Raw genomic sequence first — 13572 nt, 5'->3', positions numbered from 1 at the left:
GGGGGATGCTGCGGTGCAGCAGCAGGATGCGGGGCTGGGAACTGCCGGCCCAAGTTCCCAGACGAGTTCCAGGCGAAAGGAATCCTTGATCCTGCCAAGAGGAAAATTTCTTTTTCATTCCTCGTTGTTGCGGGCGGGGATTGATCCGGGGGAGGGAAATCCCTGGGGAGGGGGATGTGAGGGCAGCGACCGGTGCCCTCCCGGCCCCTCCGGGGAGGGGGATTTAAGTGCCGGGAGGAGCAAAAGGCTTCGGCTCCCAAATCTGCTGCCACCCGCTAAAAGAAGGGTGGGATTTTACCGACATGCCCGGGAGACAAATCCTTGCAGCGGGAGGATATTGGGTTACTGAGCTGAGATGTGGCCGAGCTGCCTTGGAGGTTGTTCCCTGTGCTGCAGCAGCCCCGGGTGCAGGGCACTGGGGCGGGGTTTGTTCCAGGAAGGGTCTTGGGGAGCCTAAAACAAGGTGGTTTTCAGTCAGGTGGAAGTCTCAGGTGTGCTTTTGGTGCTCAAACCGTTTAGGAAGGAAATAAATACCTGTTATTTCTTGTGTTTGTTATGGTCCTGTGCGTTCTGCACCTCAACAAATGGCCCAGTGGCTTTTTTTCTGTTACCTTCCACCTCTTGCACAAGCTGTTGTGCTTGGTGTGTGCTGAGTACTTGTGAGAAGCGTTTTGGGGGATGTGATCTGGAAACCCTGCCACACCTAACAGCTCTTCAGCTTTGTTTCTGTTTGGAATGGGGCAGAGTAGGAAAAAAAGCTTTCCAAATAAAAGGTCACAGCTTGGTGTGCTTGGGCTTGGACGTTAGTAGGTCTTGGAGGCCTGAAATTCTGCTGTGTGGCTGAGCAGAGACAAGAGTGTGGGTTTTCATCCAGGTTTCTGCTGACCTGCAGTTAAGCACATCTCATTCTTCTGGCTGCTTTTTGACAGCTAATGGGAATATTTTGGGTTTTTCTTGCAGGTTTTCATTTCAGCTGGGTACTCCTCTCTGTGGCAAGGGCTGCCTTTTCAAGCAGCACATTCATTCTCCCCTTCAAGCACCATAAGCCTCATTTGCCAGCTTCAGAACCATGGCAACAGAAGAAAAGAAGCCAGATGCAGAATCCACCAAAACACAATCTACTCCTTCCTCCTCAACCAATCAGAGCAAGGTGTGTCCAGGGCTCCGAACAATATCCATGTAAATACACATGGCAACTACCTGCATATTCAACAGGCAAACAGAATTAATTGAGTTCTGCACAGATTAACAACTTCTCTGCTCCTGCAGTTGTCTTGGGTGCTGAGGGTTTGATGGGAAAAGGGGATGGAGTGCAGCCTCTTTTGTTGTGCTAGTGTTGGGTGTTTTTTTTGTTGAGTGGAAGTACTTGCTAAGGAAATTGTTCTGGTCACTCTGAGCATTCAAAGGCAGGTTGTTTGTATCCTTAGAATGCCTAGAGGTGACTAGAGAACTGGTGAATCCAGGACTGTTAGTTGCAAAGTGAGGAAGCAGTTATGCAGGTTTCTTGAAGCCTGCAGATGCTCAAACAAGATGGTACTATCTGAAACCTTCAACAAGGAATTGGCTTGTGATTTAATTCATGCTAAGGATGAAAACTGCAAACACTTGAAAGCCCTACACAGATCAATACCAAGAGCAGTATTGTGAGCTACCGTGCACTTAATGGTTGGAATGTTGGATTACACTTGCTTGTGACTGGATTGGATGAAATTCCTATCAAGGGTGAGCTGGTGTTGTGCATGCAGCAGTGAGGTACTGCTGAGCCCAGGCAGCAAGGGGGTTTGGTTTGATTTGTGGTTGTTTTTTTTAATTTGGAGAGGGAGGGAAAAATGTGAAGGCTGGAATCTCTAATTTGGTGAACATGCATGCAGTCTGTTACTGTGTATTGCCCTGATACAGAGCTTGTCACTGAAATACTGAATTGGGAATTTCTTCAACTCATTCATGTCTATTTTTCTTACAGCCTGCACCAGTAAAACCAAACTATGCTCTAAAGTTCACGTTAGCAGGACATACAAAAGCAGTCTCATCAGTAAAGTTTAGTCCTAATGGAGAGTGGCTAGCCAGCTCCTGTAAGTATTGCTTTCTTTTTATCTCATCTAAAACATGCAAATGTGGCCCTTGGAGAACTGCCTGTCTTTAGTGTTACTTTCCTAAGATGGAGGAGGGATGTAGTGTTGTGGCTTTTCTTAAAAGCACCAATACCAAAGCTCTCAGTCTGAGTTAAAAAGCTTAAAGCAGGTTAAGTTCTGTTGCTTTGAACACTGGATCTTCTCTCTGTTACCGAGTTGGAGAGTCCTCACCTGTTCAGCTTCCTTTGCTGAGCAGATGGGCAAGGACAAACACAGGATTCTTTCTCTGTGCAAAGGAAACCCTTGTGCTTTTCTGTGTTCATGGAATCACAGAGTTGTCCAAGTTGGAAGGGACCTCTAGAGATCATCTAGTCCAACTTCTCTGCTAAAGCACATTACTCAGGACTGCATCCAGGTGGGTCTTGAATAATTCCAGAGAAGGGGACTCCACAACCTCCCTGGGCAGCCTGTCCCAGGGCTCTGTCACCATCACTGTAAATAAGTTTTTCCTCATATTTAAGTGGAACTTCCCACATTCCAGCTTGTGCCCGTTGCCCCTCGTCCTGTCACTGTTGCTAAAGACATAGCTTAAATGTTCAAATTAAATTTTGTGTACAGTATCTGCAGGCAAAAACTTGGCTCTGGGAAGTAAGGAAGGTAGCTTTGCAGTACCAGACTGGACTGTTGAGAATGGTGTGGAGGACTGGCCACGTGCTTCTGTCCTGGGTGCCTGTGGTGTTTAATAAAGTCAGAGCCTTTGATTACCCCAGTGAAATGTGCAGAAGGTTATTAAAAATAGAGTTTCACTACTTACTCTCTTATGTAGTAGATCCAGTCTTCTTCCTGTCAGTTTTGGTATTTCCTAAGCTTTTTTGACAGTCAACATTGCTTGTCAGCTTTCCTTTGGAGATGTGTTTGTGTGACCCTCAGAGGGGATCCCTAAGAACATCGTTGAACATGATAGTGAGGGCTGGTCCAACATCTTGCAGACAAGGGAATGGCTTAGATCTTTGGTTTAACTGCAGATAGTCTTAATAAGACCACTGCAGTGTACTATATATAAATCATTTTAATTTCAAGTGTTTTCAGGAAGGTTCCCCCACCCAGGTTTTCCAAGCTCTACCTCTGGCAAAAATCAGCCTTCTTTGGTGTGTTTTGCAAGTGAATGTGGATAATACATTTGAGGTTTTGCTGGTGTTAATTCAGTCCAGCTTATGTGTAATTTTTGTTCTTTTTGGGCAAAAGCCTTTCAGCATTCCTGTGGAATGGGTGCTACTTTTACCCCTGGCAGTCTAAAACAAAAGTAGAAACCCAAGTTGTCATCAGAGAAAATAAAGCTGCTGGAGACTGGGTGCATTCCAGGAGGTTTATGTAATCTCAGCTGCTGCAACTTGGCCTGTACAAAACTGTTCTTTACCAGTTAGTTCTTACCTCAGCACTTGCGTCTGCCTGGGGAGGGAGAACAACCCAGTGTTTGCAGAGACACAGTCAATGTATTTATTTCCACCTGAAAGGGGTGGCTGTGCCTGTTAGTACTGTTAATCTCTTAACTGGCACATTCTTTTCCAGCTGCAGACAAACTCATTAAAATTTGGGGAGCATATGATGGCAAGTTTGAAAAGACAATATCTGGCCATAAACTGGTAAGTATGAGGAGATTACTGTGCACTTGAATATGAAGTTACTTGTAAGGAATTTTACTTTCTTTTCCTCATCCAGAAATTTCCATTCTTAGTTTGACTTGTGCAGAAAGCTTGTTCTTCAGACTCGTGATGTGCTTCTTTGTTTATGTGCACAACAGCCTGGGACTGGAATTGTTGAAGTATTACCAGGCCAGGATGGAAATATGGGTGAAGTGCAGGGTGATGATAACATGCACACTGCCTGGCTTTTTCTCTTGAGTCCCTCCATTTCAGGAACACCAACCTCAGGTACAGGCCAGTGCCTTCTGGGGTGAAAATCCCTGTAAACTGTAACACTGTGTCCTGTTCCATCTTTCCTTTGTACATGGAGCAGAATGACTTGCCTTTTAAGGAGGCTGAATTTTTCTGAGTGTTTGCCTACACAAACACAACACTTACTCATTCTGCAAAGTTCTGAAGAAAACACAAACTGCCAAACCCTTTGGGTTTGTTTTCTAAAGTTTCTTACATGCTGAAGTTTCTTAGGCAAAAAGGAAGATTGACCATATGGAAAACCAGGAGAATCTTGTTCTTCTGCAGCCTGTGGGAACTCGGACCATAATGAGCAAGCCATTTGTCATGAAGAGAAGCCACTTACTCAGATTAGTTTATATAACATACTGTTTATGAATTCCAAGAAAGGGTGTTGGTGGCCACAGTAAGAGCTATGTGAACAAGTTATTGATGTTTTTGGAATATGTATCTCAGCTTAAAATGAACAGCTGTCAAAGGAGCTCTTAACCCAGTCAAGTAAATGAGTTCCCAACTCTCCATGCTGAGTTTTCAGTCAAACTTCAGCTATGAATATAAAGTTTGGTTTTTCTGTTTTCCTGTGTCAATGAATAAACAGCTGAGAAGAGAATTGTTTTCCTTGTTTTAGGGTATCTCTGATGTTGCTTGGTCATCAGATTCTAACCTTCTTGTCTCTGCCTCCGATGATAAAACTCTCAAAATATGGGATGTAAGCTCGGTAAGGACAGAAACTCATTTACCTTCCTTCTCCCCAGCATTGGCATCTTAGTTCATGTTCCTCTGAGAGACAGCCTTGATGTGCTGTGATGAGAGAAGGCAGAGGTTTAAGCACTGGCTCCTCTTTGGGTAATACTCGTGCTTTCCTGCTTAAAATGGGCTGCTGGTTGAATGGGATATGAGGATGAGTTATGCTAAATGCTTTTGGAAAGGGGGATGCTTATGAGTACTGTGAGTGGTTATCTTCTGAGAGTGCTTCAGCCTTATGATGGCAGAGCTGAAAGCAGCCTCCCAGATTAAACCTTTTTGTAACTTCTTATCATAGCTTCACTTATTTTTGCTTTTCTTCCCCCTTCCTCTTCTGTAATTGCAATGAGAACTGGATAATTTGGTTGAATTTTGATGAGGTATGTTGAACTGCTTGGTTTTCCTGAGGCTTCTCCCAGAAGGTTTGCACCTTGGCTGCAGTTAATAAAAATGTGGGTTTTTTCCTTCCTGTTTTGCTGCAGCTGATCCTCTGCTCATCCAAATCTGGGGCTGGAGATGGTTTCTTTGTGTTGCACAGTGATTAACTTCAGTGCAGCTTATCTGCATGCTTGTATAGCTGAAGGATGCTGCATATTTAACTCTGCTCACTCTTATTTCAGGGTAAGTGCTTAAAGACATTGAAAGGGCACAGTAACTACGTTTTCTGCTGCAACTTCAACCCTCAGTCAAACCTCATCGTTTCTGGATCAGTAAGTGATTTTTCTTTTGTTTCTGCAAAGCAGGTGCTGCACACCCCTGTCACCCCACACTCAAGGGTCAGGCAGGTTCCTTTAGGGTTCTTTGGCAGAATAGTGGTGGCACTACATATAGTTACCTTAAGAAAATAAAGCTTTAATTGTATTATGATGAGTGTAGCAAAGAATTTATTATTAGAATGGCAAAGGATTTCTACAAGCAGTATCAATGTCGTACAATTTATAGCTAGAGTGATACTGAATTTAATATACAACTTAACTGTTATTTTTACCCTCTGTGGTGCTTGTCCTGCACTTTCTGATGCAGCTGGAGGAAGCCCCATGCTCTTAGGCAAGCTGTAGCACACCTAGTCCAGCTGTAACACCTTCCATGCCTCAAATAGGTGCATCATTAAACCACCTTGTGCATTTCTTCAATCTTCAGTTTGATGAAAGCGTGAGGATATGGGATGTGAAAACAGGGAAGTGCCTCAAGACGTTGCCTGCTCATTCTGACCCAGTTTCAGCTGTAAGTCCCTTCTGATAAATGAACACACTGACATGCTGATTTTGTTCAGCAGAACTTCATGCTCTCACTTTCTTTCTGAACAGAGTCTCTCTCTGTTCTTGTGTTCTTAGCTTCTGAAGAAACGTATATTCCACTCTCTGATTCTTAAATAACCAGCTGTAGTTTATGCCCATCCCTCTTTATAGTCATGCCAGACAAACTGGGGGGAAAGGGGCTTGGTTGTTATCATGTCACCCATTTGTACTTGTGGCTGTTGTTTGTCTGTCATGTTGACTTTCTGCTTCTATCCACGTGCATTGCAGTGTCAGTAATGGCAGAACTGCTTTCAATGGGACTTAAAAATTTGGTCAGTAAAGATATTTTTTTCCCTTCTGTAATATTACAGGTGCATTTTAATCGTGATGGATCCCTGATAGTGTCAAGTAGTTATGATGGACTCTGGTAAGTGGTTATTTCTTGTCTGTGGCAGTGTTCAAGCCAAGGTTTTTGTGTTACAAAAAAAGACTTTTTAAAAAAAGCATATATTGTTAAAATCAACAAAGACTTCAAAACCAATACTAATTACTCTTGTTTGCTTTTAATAGTCGAATCTGGGATACAGCATCAGGCCAGTGCTTGAAAACACTGATTGGTAAGTAGGAATACTTCTTTCTTGTGCTCTGTTCTTTGCTGTTAAGTTGTGGCATAGATTTTCTGCATCCTTAAGAGTGACTTTCTTAAGCTCTATTTTACAATTTCCCTACCATTCTGTTAGTACTCTGTTGTCATCCTGTCTATTGCAGCAAGAGGAGCTATCATCTCAAGTGAATGGAAATTTGCTAAAGCTTTAGATAGTGTGGATGGACAAATGGGTTTTTCAAAGCTTTCTACCTTGCTGTTCAGCAGTCCAAAGCTGTAAGGACAGAGTGGTTTGGGCTGTTGGATGGGATGAAAACAAGAAGTCTGTGACTGCACGAGCTGCCTGGTTTTATTGTCAGATGCAGGAGGCATCTTGTGAACATGGCTAATAAAAGGAAACCACTTGTTGGGCATATGTTCTCTAGTCCTTCATATTCTAATAAAGCATTATATAGACAAGTCACATGGCACTGCAAATCCATGGCATCTGTTATAATATAATGGTTTTTAAAAGGCAGAGATACCGCCTTTCTCTGATAAGTGTTGGTGCATGGAAGGGAAGCCCAGTTACAAAGGGCCATTTAAAATGTTTGTAAGTAAAATGCTTAATTTCCTTTTCTTAAGTTACTGAAAACAATCACCTTTCTCACACCTTTGTTTTTCTTTGAAGTACCAAAGGGTGACAAAACTGAGATCTTTGTTTCTGTGAAAAAATTGCAAACAAATCATTGTTGGAAGAAACTCTGTCAATGAGACAACACAACTGTGCACTGTTTAATGTGACTTTTATTTTCACTGTAGATGATGATAACCCTCCTGTGTCATTTGTGAAATTCTCCCCAAATGGCAAATACATCCTAGCTGCAACTTTGGACAAGTAGGTATTTAAAAAAAATAATAAAATCTCACAGGCTTTGAAGTGCTTGATTATCAGATAAGATTATTTTGCTGCTGTTTAGATGTCATAGTAGTGGAACTCCACGAGTTTACACATAGTTTCAAGAGTTTAAAAGCCTGCAACTTGTTGTGCTTTGCTAATGGCACAGGCAGGACTTGGCCCTTTATAAAGTCTTGGCAGTGCTCAGTGACTGCAACGCCTATTTATTCTTTCTTGTACCTTTCAAAACCTCAGCATTTCCTTGCATTAATCATAGGATTCTTTTGTAACATCCAGAAACAGAAAATGTAGCCTATAAAAGGCTGCAGTATATAAATAACCTTGTGTGTAAGGCATGAAAGCAGTGCGGGGGGGCTGGTTGTGTTGGGGGTGATTCACCTGGAGAAATTCCATGGAGTTACTTAAAAGGGATTAGCTGATCTTTTGTCTCCACAGAGGGTAATGATGCTGTTGCTTTCCTGAGACCTTCTTTTCTTAGGCTGTGAGGTTGATGGCCTCCCTGTCTGAGCATCTTTGTGCAAAATTTACTATAGATTGTTGCTTGCCCTTTTCAAATAGTCAATGAAAAACAGAGAAAACCCAGGTTAGGCTCCCTGGGAAGAGAAAAGGGACTATCTTGCAAGCTCTGGCAGTAGAGATGGTCTGTATCTGGACGTACCTGGGTCTTGCTTAGTCTATGGAAGAGCCCAGTGCTTGTCTGAAATAAGTGACTCACTTCATGTCCAAATTGTGCTCAGCAGTGTGGTTGTTACTTTGCTCTGCACTGGCTTGAGTGGGCTGAGGCATCCTCAGTGTTCCCTTCCCTGAAACACCCTGGTTCAGGACTGAGTTAAAAAATGAGGGCAGTGTTTTGTGCATTTCGATCTGTATTTACTTTCAGTAGGATTTTCTTTTAAAGCAGCTGGAGTAAAGGGCAGAGTTTGTAAGGTCTGAGTCTGGTGAGTTTCTTGCCCTGAGAAAGATGATGTCTAGTGAAATCTGTGTGGATTGTCTGGGGGAACTGGGAATTGGGAAGTGTCTGCCAACCCACCTTATCCTTTCTCACTGTTGCTTGTCAGTCAGCCCATTGTTTCCCTAGTTGTTTGGTCGTTATTTATAAAGAAACTTACAGGTGTGGGAAAATACTTAAATATACCCTTTTTTATGGAGGACAACATGAATGACATGGCAGTAAAATTGATACTTTGGGGTTAACTAAAGCTGTATTCTGAAGCCAAACTCAAGTGATCCATGTAGACTTTAAGAACTCTGGTATGGAGAAACTTTTTCTGCTGCTAGGAAATTGTCAGGTGAAAAAACCCCAAGAACTAAAATCTTTATTTTTTTGTTGTTTTCTAGCACTCTTAAACTTTGGGACTACAGCAAAGGAAAGGTAAAAACAATCCTGTCTGATTGTGTAGACTTAATATGAAAATCTGGATTTCGTGTGTTCTTTTTAAACTTGCTTAACGCTTTATGGATACTGTAGGCAAAAAGTGTCAGTACCCTTAAAAGACTGAAGGTGCCTCTGAAAAAAAACCAAAAAGGTGATTGGGCTCCTGCATAGCTCTGAGACATTGAAGCTGTATGTCTGTATTTTTCTCTTCATGAAAACTAAGTTGCTGTTGCTCCATTTCTCTGGTAGTGACAAATTCAAGGCAATTTTTTTTCCCCCCTCTCAAAATTGTTTAAAGTTCTAGGCCAGAGATGCCCTCTGCATCCTCTAGATAAGCTGGCAGGGTGGGAAACACAGGCAGATATATTTAGTCTGTTCTGCCAAGAGAGTTTGTCCTTGTTGAGCAACAACTACCCCCCAGCTCTATTAATGTCTTGTGGCTCTTCACTTCCAGTGCCTGAAGACATACACAGGACACAAAAATGAGAAGTACTGCATATTTGCAAATTTCTCTGTTACTGGTGGAAAGGTTAGTGTTGATTTGAGATGTTTTTACTGATGTGTGGGGTTTTGCTGCTTCTCTCTGTAGAAGGAACAAGAATTTGGGGGTGGAAACCTCCTTTGGTGGGTGCTGGTTTGCAGGTGTCACTGTGCAGTGGGGGAAGAGGGTGTCCTGGGAGAGCCCCTCTGAGCACCTCTGGTGTCTGTGTCTCTTGGTGGCCCTGTCCCATTGCATTCCATAGCAGGTACAGATAGATGAGAAGAAAGGTGAAAATAACTGTTTTTTTTTTTTTTTTTTTTTTTTTCTCTGCCCTCCAGTGGATTGTGTCTGGTTCAGAAGACAACCTGGTTTATATTTGGAACCTTCAGACAAAAGAGATTGTACAGAAATTACAAGGACACACAGGTGTGGAAGAGGATTTGGGTTTTATTGAAGGGATGTTGCTTGTGTCAGCTTGTAATGAGGGCTTACCTTGAGCATTTTCTCTCAGGTGTTTAGTTCTGACTGTCAGACCCATAAATTCTTGACTGCCTGGAGCTTTATTGAATCCTAGAACTTGGTTCTTTTTGATGAAATGTTTTAATGGGCAACACAAGTGTTTATGCTTTTACTGTGAGAACTTTTGACATCAGCTTACAGAAGAGATTTCCTTGAGTTCAGAACTGGTTGAGATATTCAAGTGACTCCTAATTGCCTATTTACACCTTCCAAAGCTGCACCTCTTGAAAGGACAAGGACTGATGTGTGCATAGGCCTATTCTTGAAGAGCTGAGCATGGATTGAGGTGTCACCTGGTGTCATACTTCAGCCTGCATCTCCTGAGAGAGCAGTGCTTTCACCCTGCTGATTCAAAGGAGCTGTGTTGTGAAATCTAAACATGGTTGTTCCTCTGCAGGGCTGTTGATTGGGCCTGTTAAGTGAGCATTGGCAGCAGGTTTTCATTTCCAGGCTAGGACAAGGCTCTGAAGTGCTATCTAAGCATTGAACAGAATGTTGGAAATACCTAATGTGGAAATAAAAACAACAACCTGACCTGGGTTTTTATGAGCTGTCTGACATCATGTGGCAGGAGTTTTGTCTGTGAAGTAAGCAAGGGCTTGAACCTGGACATTTCTCTCATTTTGAGGCCTGTCAAACACTTCCCAACTACTTAATTCTTTTTTGCTAGTATTCCCTCTCACAGGGAAGCCATAGTTGGAAAATATTTATGAATAATGAGTTTGTAATTCTGCTCCAAGGAACTGGTAACTCAATGTCGTGAGCCGATATTGGGGGGCTATGCTGCTTTGAAATGCAGTTGCAATATGTATTCATTTTCAGAAATGTGTGCTGTGAACCAGATTTCACTGCTGTAAATAATGATACATGTCTGTCTTTTTCTTTTTGCTTAGATGTTGTCATCTCAACAGCTTGTCACCCAACAGAAAACATCATTGCATCAGCAGCACTAGAAAATGACAAAACAATTAAACTGTGGAAGAGTGACTGTTAAATGTTCCAGTATCACTTTAGAGACTTGTCAGGAAAAATGTTGTTGTTGTTTTTTTTAAAAAAAATATAAAAAAATTAAACCACATGAGAATACTAAATCCAGTTTGGCAGGAAACCTGAAGAGTATTTTATCAAGTGGTTTCTCTTAGTCTTGGCCTAAAGAAAACATCCTGGCTCTTTGCTAGAACTGGGCAGCGTGGTGGAAAAAACAAAAAAGGTGCAGTGTTTCCTTTTCTTGCCTAAGGTTTTGGCAGACAAATGGATCGCTCTGACATCATGTTAGAAGTGTCAGTCATGTATTGGACACCCCAAAGATACTGTACTTTATGGTGGCATTACTTCTGGGCACTGTTGCTGCTTAAGGAAGAGCTGCCAGTCTACTTTGTAACAGTAAGTGAAGTCACAAGCCTAGAGATGTGTGTAATTTTTAAAAAAATGTCTAATTTTTTTATTGTTTTTTTTTTTTTTCCAGAATGTAGGTTCTAGTCTCTTTGAGAAGTTTCTGTGTTTTAAATAGGAGTACTGCATCTTTCAGGGTGCTTCATTTTAAACACTCAGTTCAAACTTTTTGACCAAATAAAACCATGCAGTTCCAGACTTCCCTCTTCCTGCCCCTGACTTGACTCCTGTGGTGAAATCTCCTCTTACCTTCTGTATAGTTGCTTCCCTCTTGTTACGTGTGTTTAATAGATGCTGTTCTAGAGCAAAGTTACAGTTCTGTTAACCATTAAAATGAATCCTGCTTGTAGTTGTTCTCAGCATATTTTAATTTCTTTTTCTCCTCCTGGTTACAAAGCAAGCTCACAGTGTTGTCAGTTATGATGGGACAACAACAGGCCACTGTAGAATTATTTCAGTGTAACAAGAAAAAAACCCCAGACTTTTGTATCTTGAAAATCCATCGTATGAAACTGTATTGGTAATGGCATGACTCTGTATCTATTTCAGCATTGGTATTTCTTTCCCTTTTTGTCGTACCCATGTGGTATTTACACATCCAAACAAGTACCATATGCCATAATAAAAAGGTGGGATTTTATGTGTATGCTTTTGGTTAAGAGTGTACTGATGTGAAGTGTCTTGTGTCTGAAGAAACCTCCCTTAAAAGCAACTTTGGAAGGAAGTATTTCTGTAGCTGCTGCTTTCAGTGAGGAGGGGAGGAGGAAGAAAAGAGGAGGAGCAGCAGTGTGGTGCTTTACATCAGTTGTGGAGGGAAAAAAAGAGCATAAATCAAGCCAAAAATTGTTTAAAGAAAGCAAGAAGGTTGGACTGGAGGTGTCCTCTACACAGGTAACATTAGTGTGACCCCTCATAGAAACTTTTAGCTAAGGGGAAAGGAATCCTGCTGATCTCCAGTTTATTGACCTCATGTGCTTGATAATAACTAAAATCCAGTTGCAGTACAACCCTCTCTGGTGGCTGCTTGGCCTTGCTTTACCCTTAGCAAACAAGACAGCTGCAAGAGGTAGAGCTTATCTTTTTAAAATACAAAAATAGGGTTTGTGTTGAGCTGATGCTAAAATGGCTATTGATACCTCTGTCTTTTGAGGTTATTCATTACCCCCAGGAAAGGACACACTGTCTCTAGACTTAGTGTCACTGCTGAAATAATCAATTTCTTAATGTGACTTTTTTTTCCCCAGTTTTCTCACAGGCCAATAGCAAGATGTGGCTGCTTCACTGGGGTGGAGAAGCTGGTGTAATTACTTCAGCAAAGCATGTTCATGTGCATTCAAAAATGTTTTGTAGCATGGTCCTTCCATGGAAGTGTTTGTGCGAGTGGCTGTGCCTTGACCTCTGGTTGGCTGAGTCAAAGAGCTTCGAAGGAGATGGTTTCTCTTCTATGAGGAGGAAATCTTTGGAGCAGGGCTGTTCTCTTTCCCCATGTGAAGAGCCCTGTTGTAAAGGGTCTATTCTTTTGTCTGTCCTTTGTAAAAGTTGTGTTTAAGTCTCTAGTATCCCATTTGGGAATAATGCTGGGGCCTGTCAGCATGAGCTCTGCTGTAACTACATCCAGCCTGGCATGTCAGAGGTGGGTTGAGGGCCAGGATGAGTTAACCTTGTTAAGGCACCATCCTGAAACCAAGGTGTGGGTGCTGGTGGGGCTGGCTTGCCCCTCTGCAGTCCGAGAGGCAGAGCTTTGCTTGTGGTAGGGGCAGCCTGGAGCACGTAGCAAAGCGAGCTGGCACCCTGGCGCTTTGCTGGGCGCAGCTGGAAAAAGGGAATCGGGGGAACGGGAGGAAAAAAAAAAACATGGTTAGATGCCACGAAGTAGGTGGCAGTGCCTTAACCGTATGCGTGTTGTAAAGGCCACTAGGGCCTCTTCCATCCTTATCAAGGGGAGTGCTAACCTTCTCTCCTTTCATACAACACGCCTTTCTGACTGCTTTCACTGCTATTTAAACCCCTCGCAATTTATATCTTTCCAATTAGGGTGAGGAACTTTTTCCGCTCTGTTTCTGCTTTGTGTGATATCCCTTTCAGACCCCTATGGGAATTTTTAACTTTCAGTCCCCACGTATGGGAAAATCCCCGAAAAATCTCGTTAAAATTGCACCGACGCTCTCTTTTTAATATATTCATAACTCTCAGCCAATCAGAGAGAAGCGGCGGCCTCCTCCTCTGTCGCCCCCTGGCGGTGTCACCTCGCACAGACGGACGGCGTATCTGCCTCCGCCTCGCTCATGGCGGCGGGAGGGTGCGGGTTCCCGGTT

At 42.6% G+C, this 13572-nt stretch overlaps 1 protein-coding gene across 1 annotated transcript; it reads left to right on the top strand.

The window, feature by feature from the left end:
- The first annotated feature begins 960 nt into the window (after window positions 1-960).
- On the top strand, window positions 961-11897 carry WDR5 (WD repeat domain 5). The gene is made up of 14 exons (XM_009998858.1): window positions 961-1150; window positions 1964-2072; window positions 3642-3715; window positions 4635-4724; window positions 5371-5460; window positions 5891-5974; window positions 6360-6415; window positions 6559-6605; window positions 7394-7469; window positions 8829-8862; window positions 9320-9394; window positions 9685-9772; window positions 10759-11664; window positions 11695-11897. The coding sequence occupies exons 1-13, from the start codon at window positions 1070-1072 to the stop codon at window positions 10857-10859; spliced, it is 1005 nt and encodes a 334-aa protein (XP_009997160.1). The 5' UTR covers window positions 961-1069; the 3' UTR covers window positions 10860-11664; window positions 11695-11897.
- Window positions 11898-13572: the final 1675 nt, after the last annotated feature.

Source organism: Chaetura pelagica, unplaced genomic scaffold, assembly GCF_000747805.2.
Source record: "Chaetura pelagica isolate M959 unplaced genomic scaffold, ChaPel_1.0 scaffold405, whole genome shotgun sequence".
Lineage (NCBI taxonomy): Eukaryota > Metazoa > Chordata > Aves > Apodiformes > Apodidae > Chaetura > Chaetura pelagica.
This window is presented reverse-complemented; position numbering and strand designations above follow the sequence as displayed.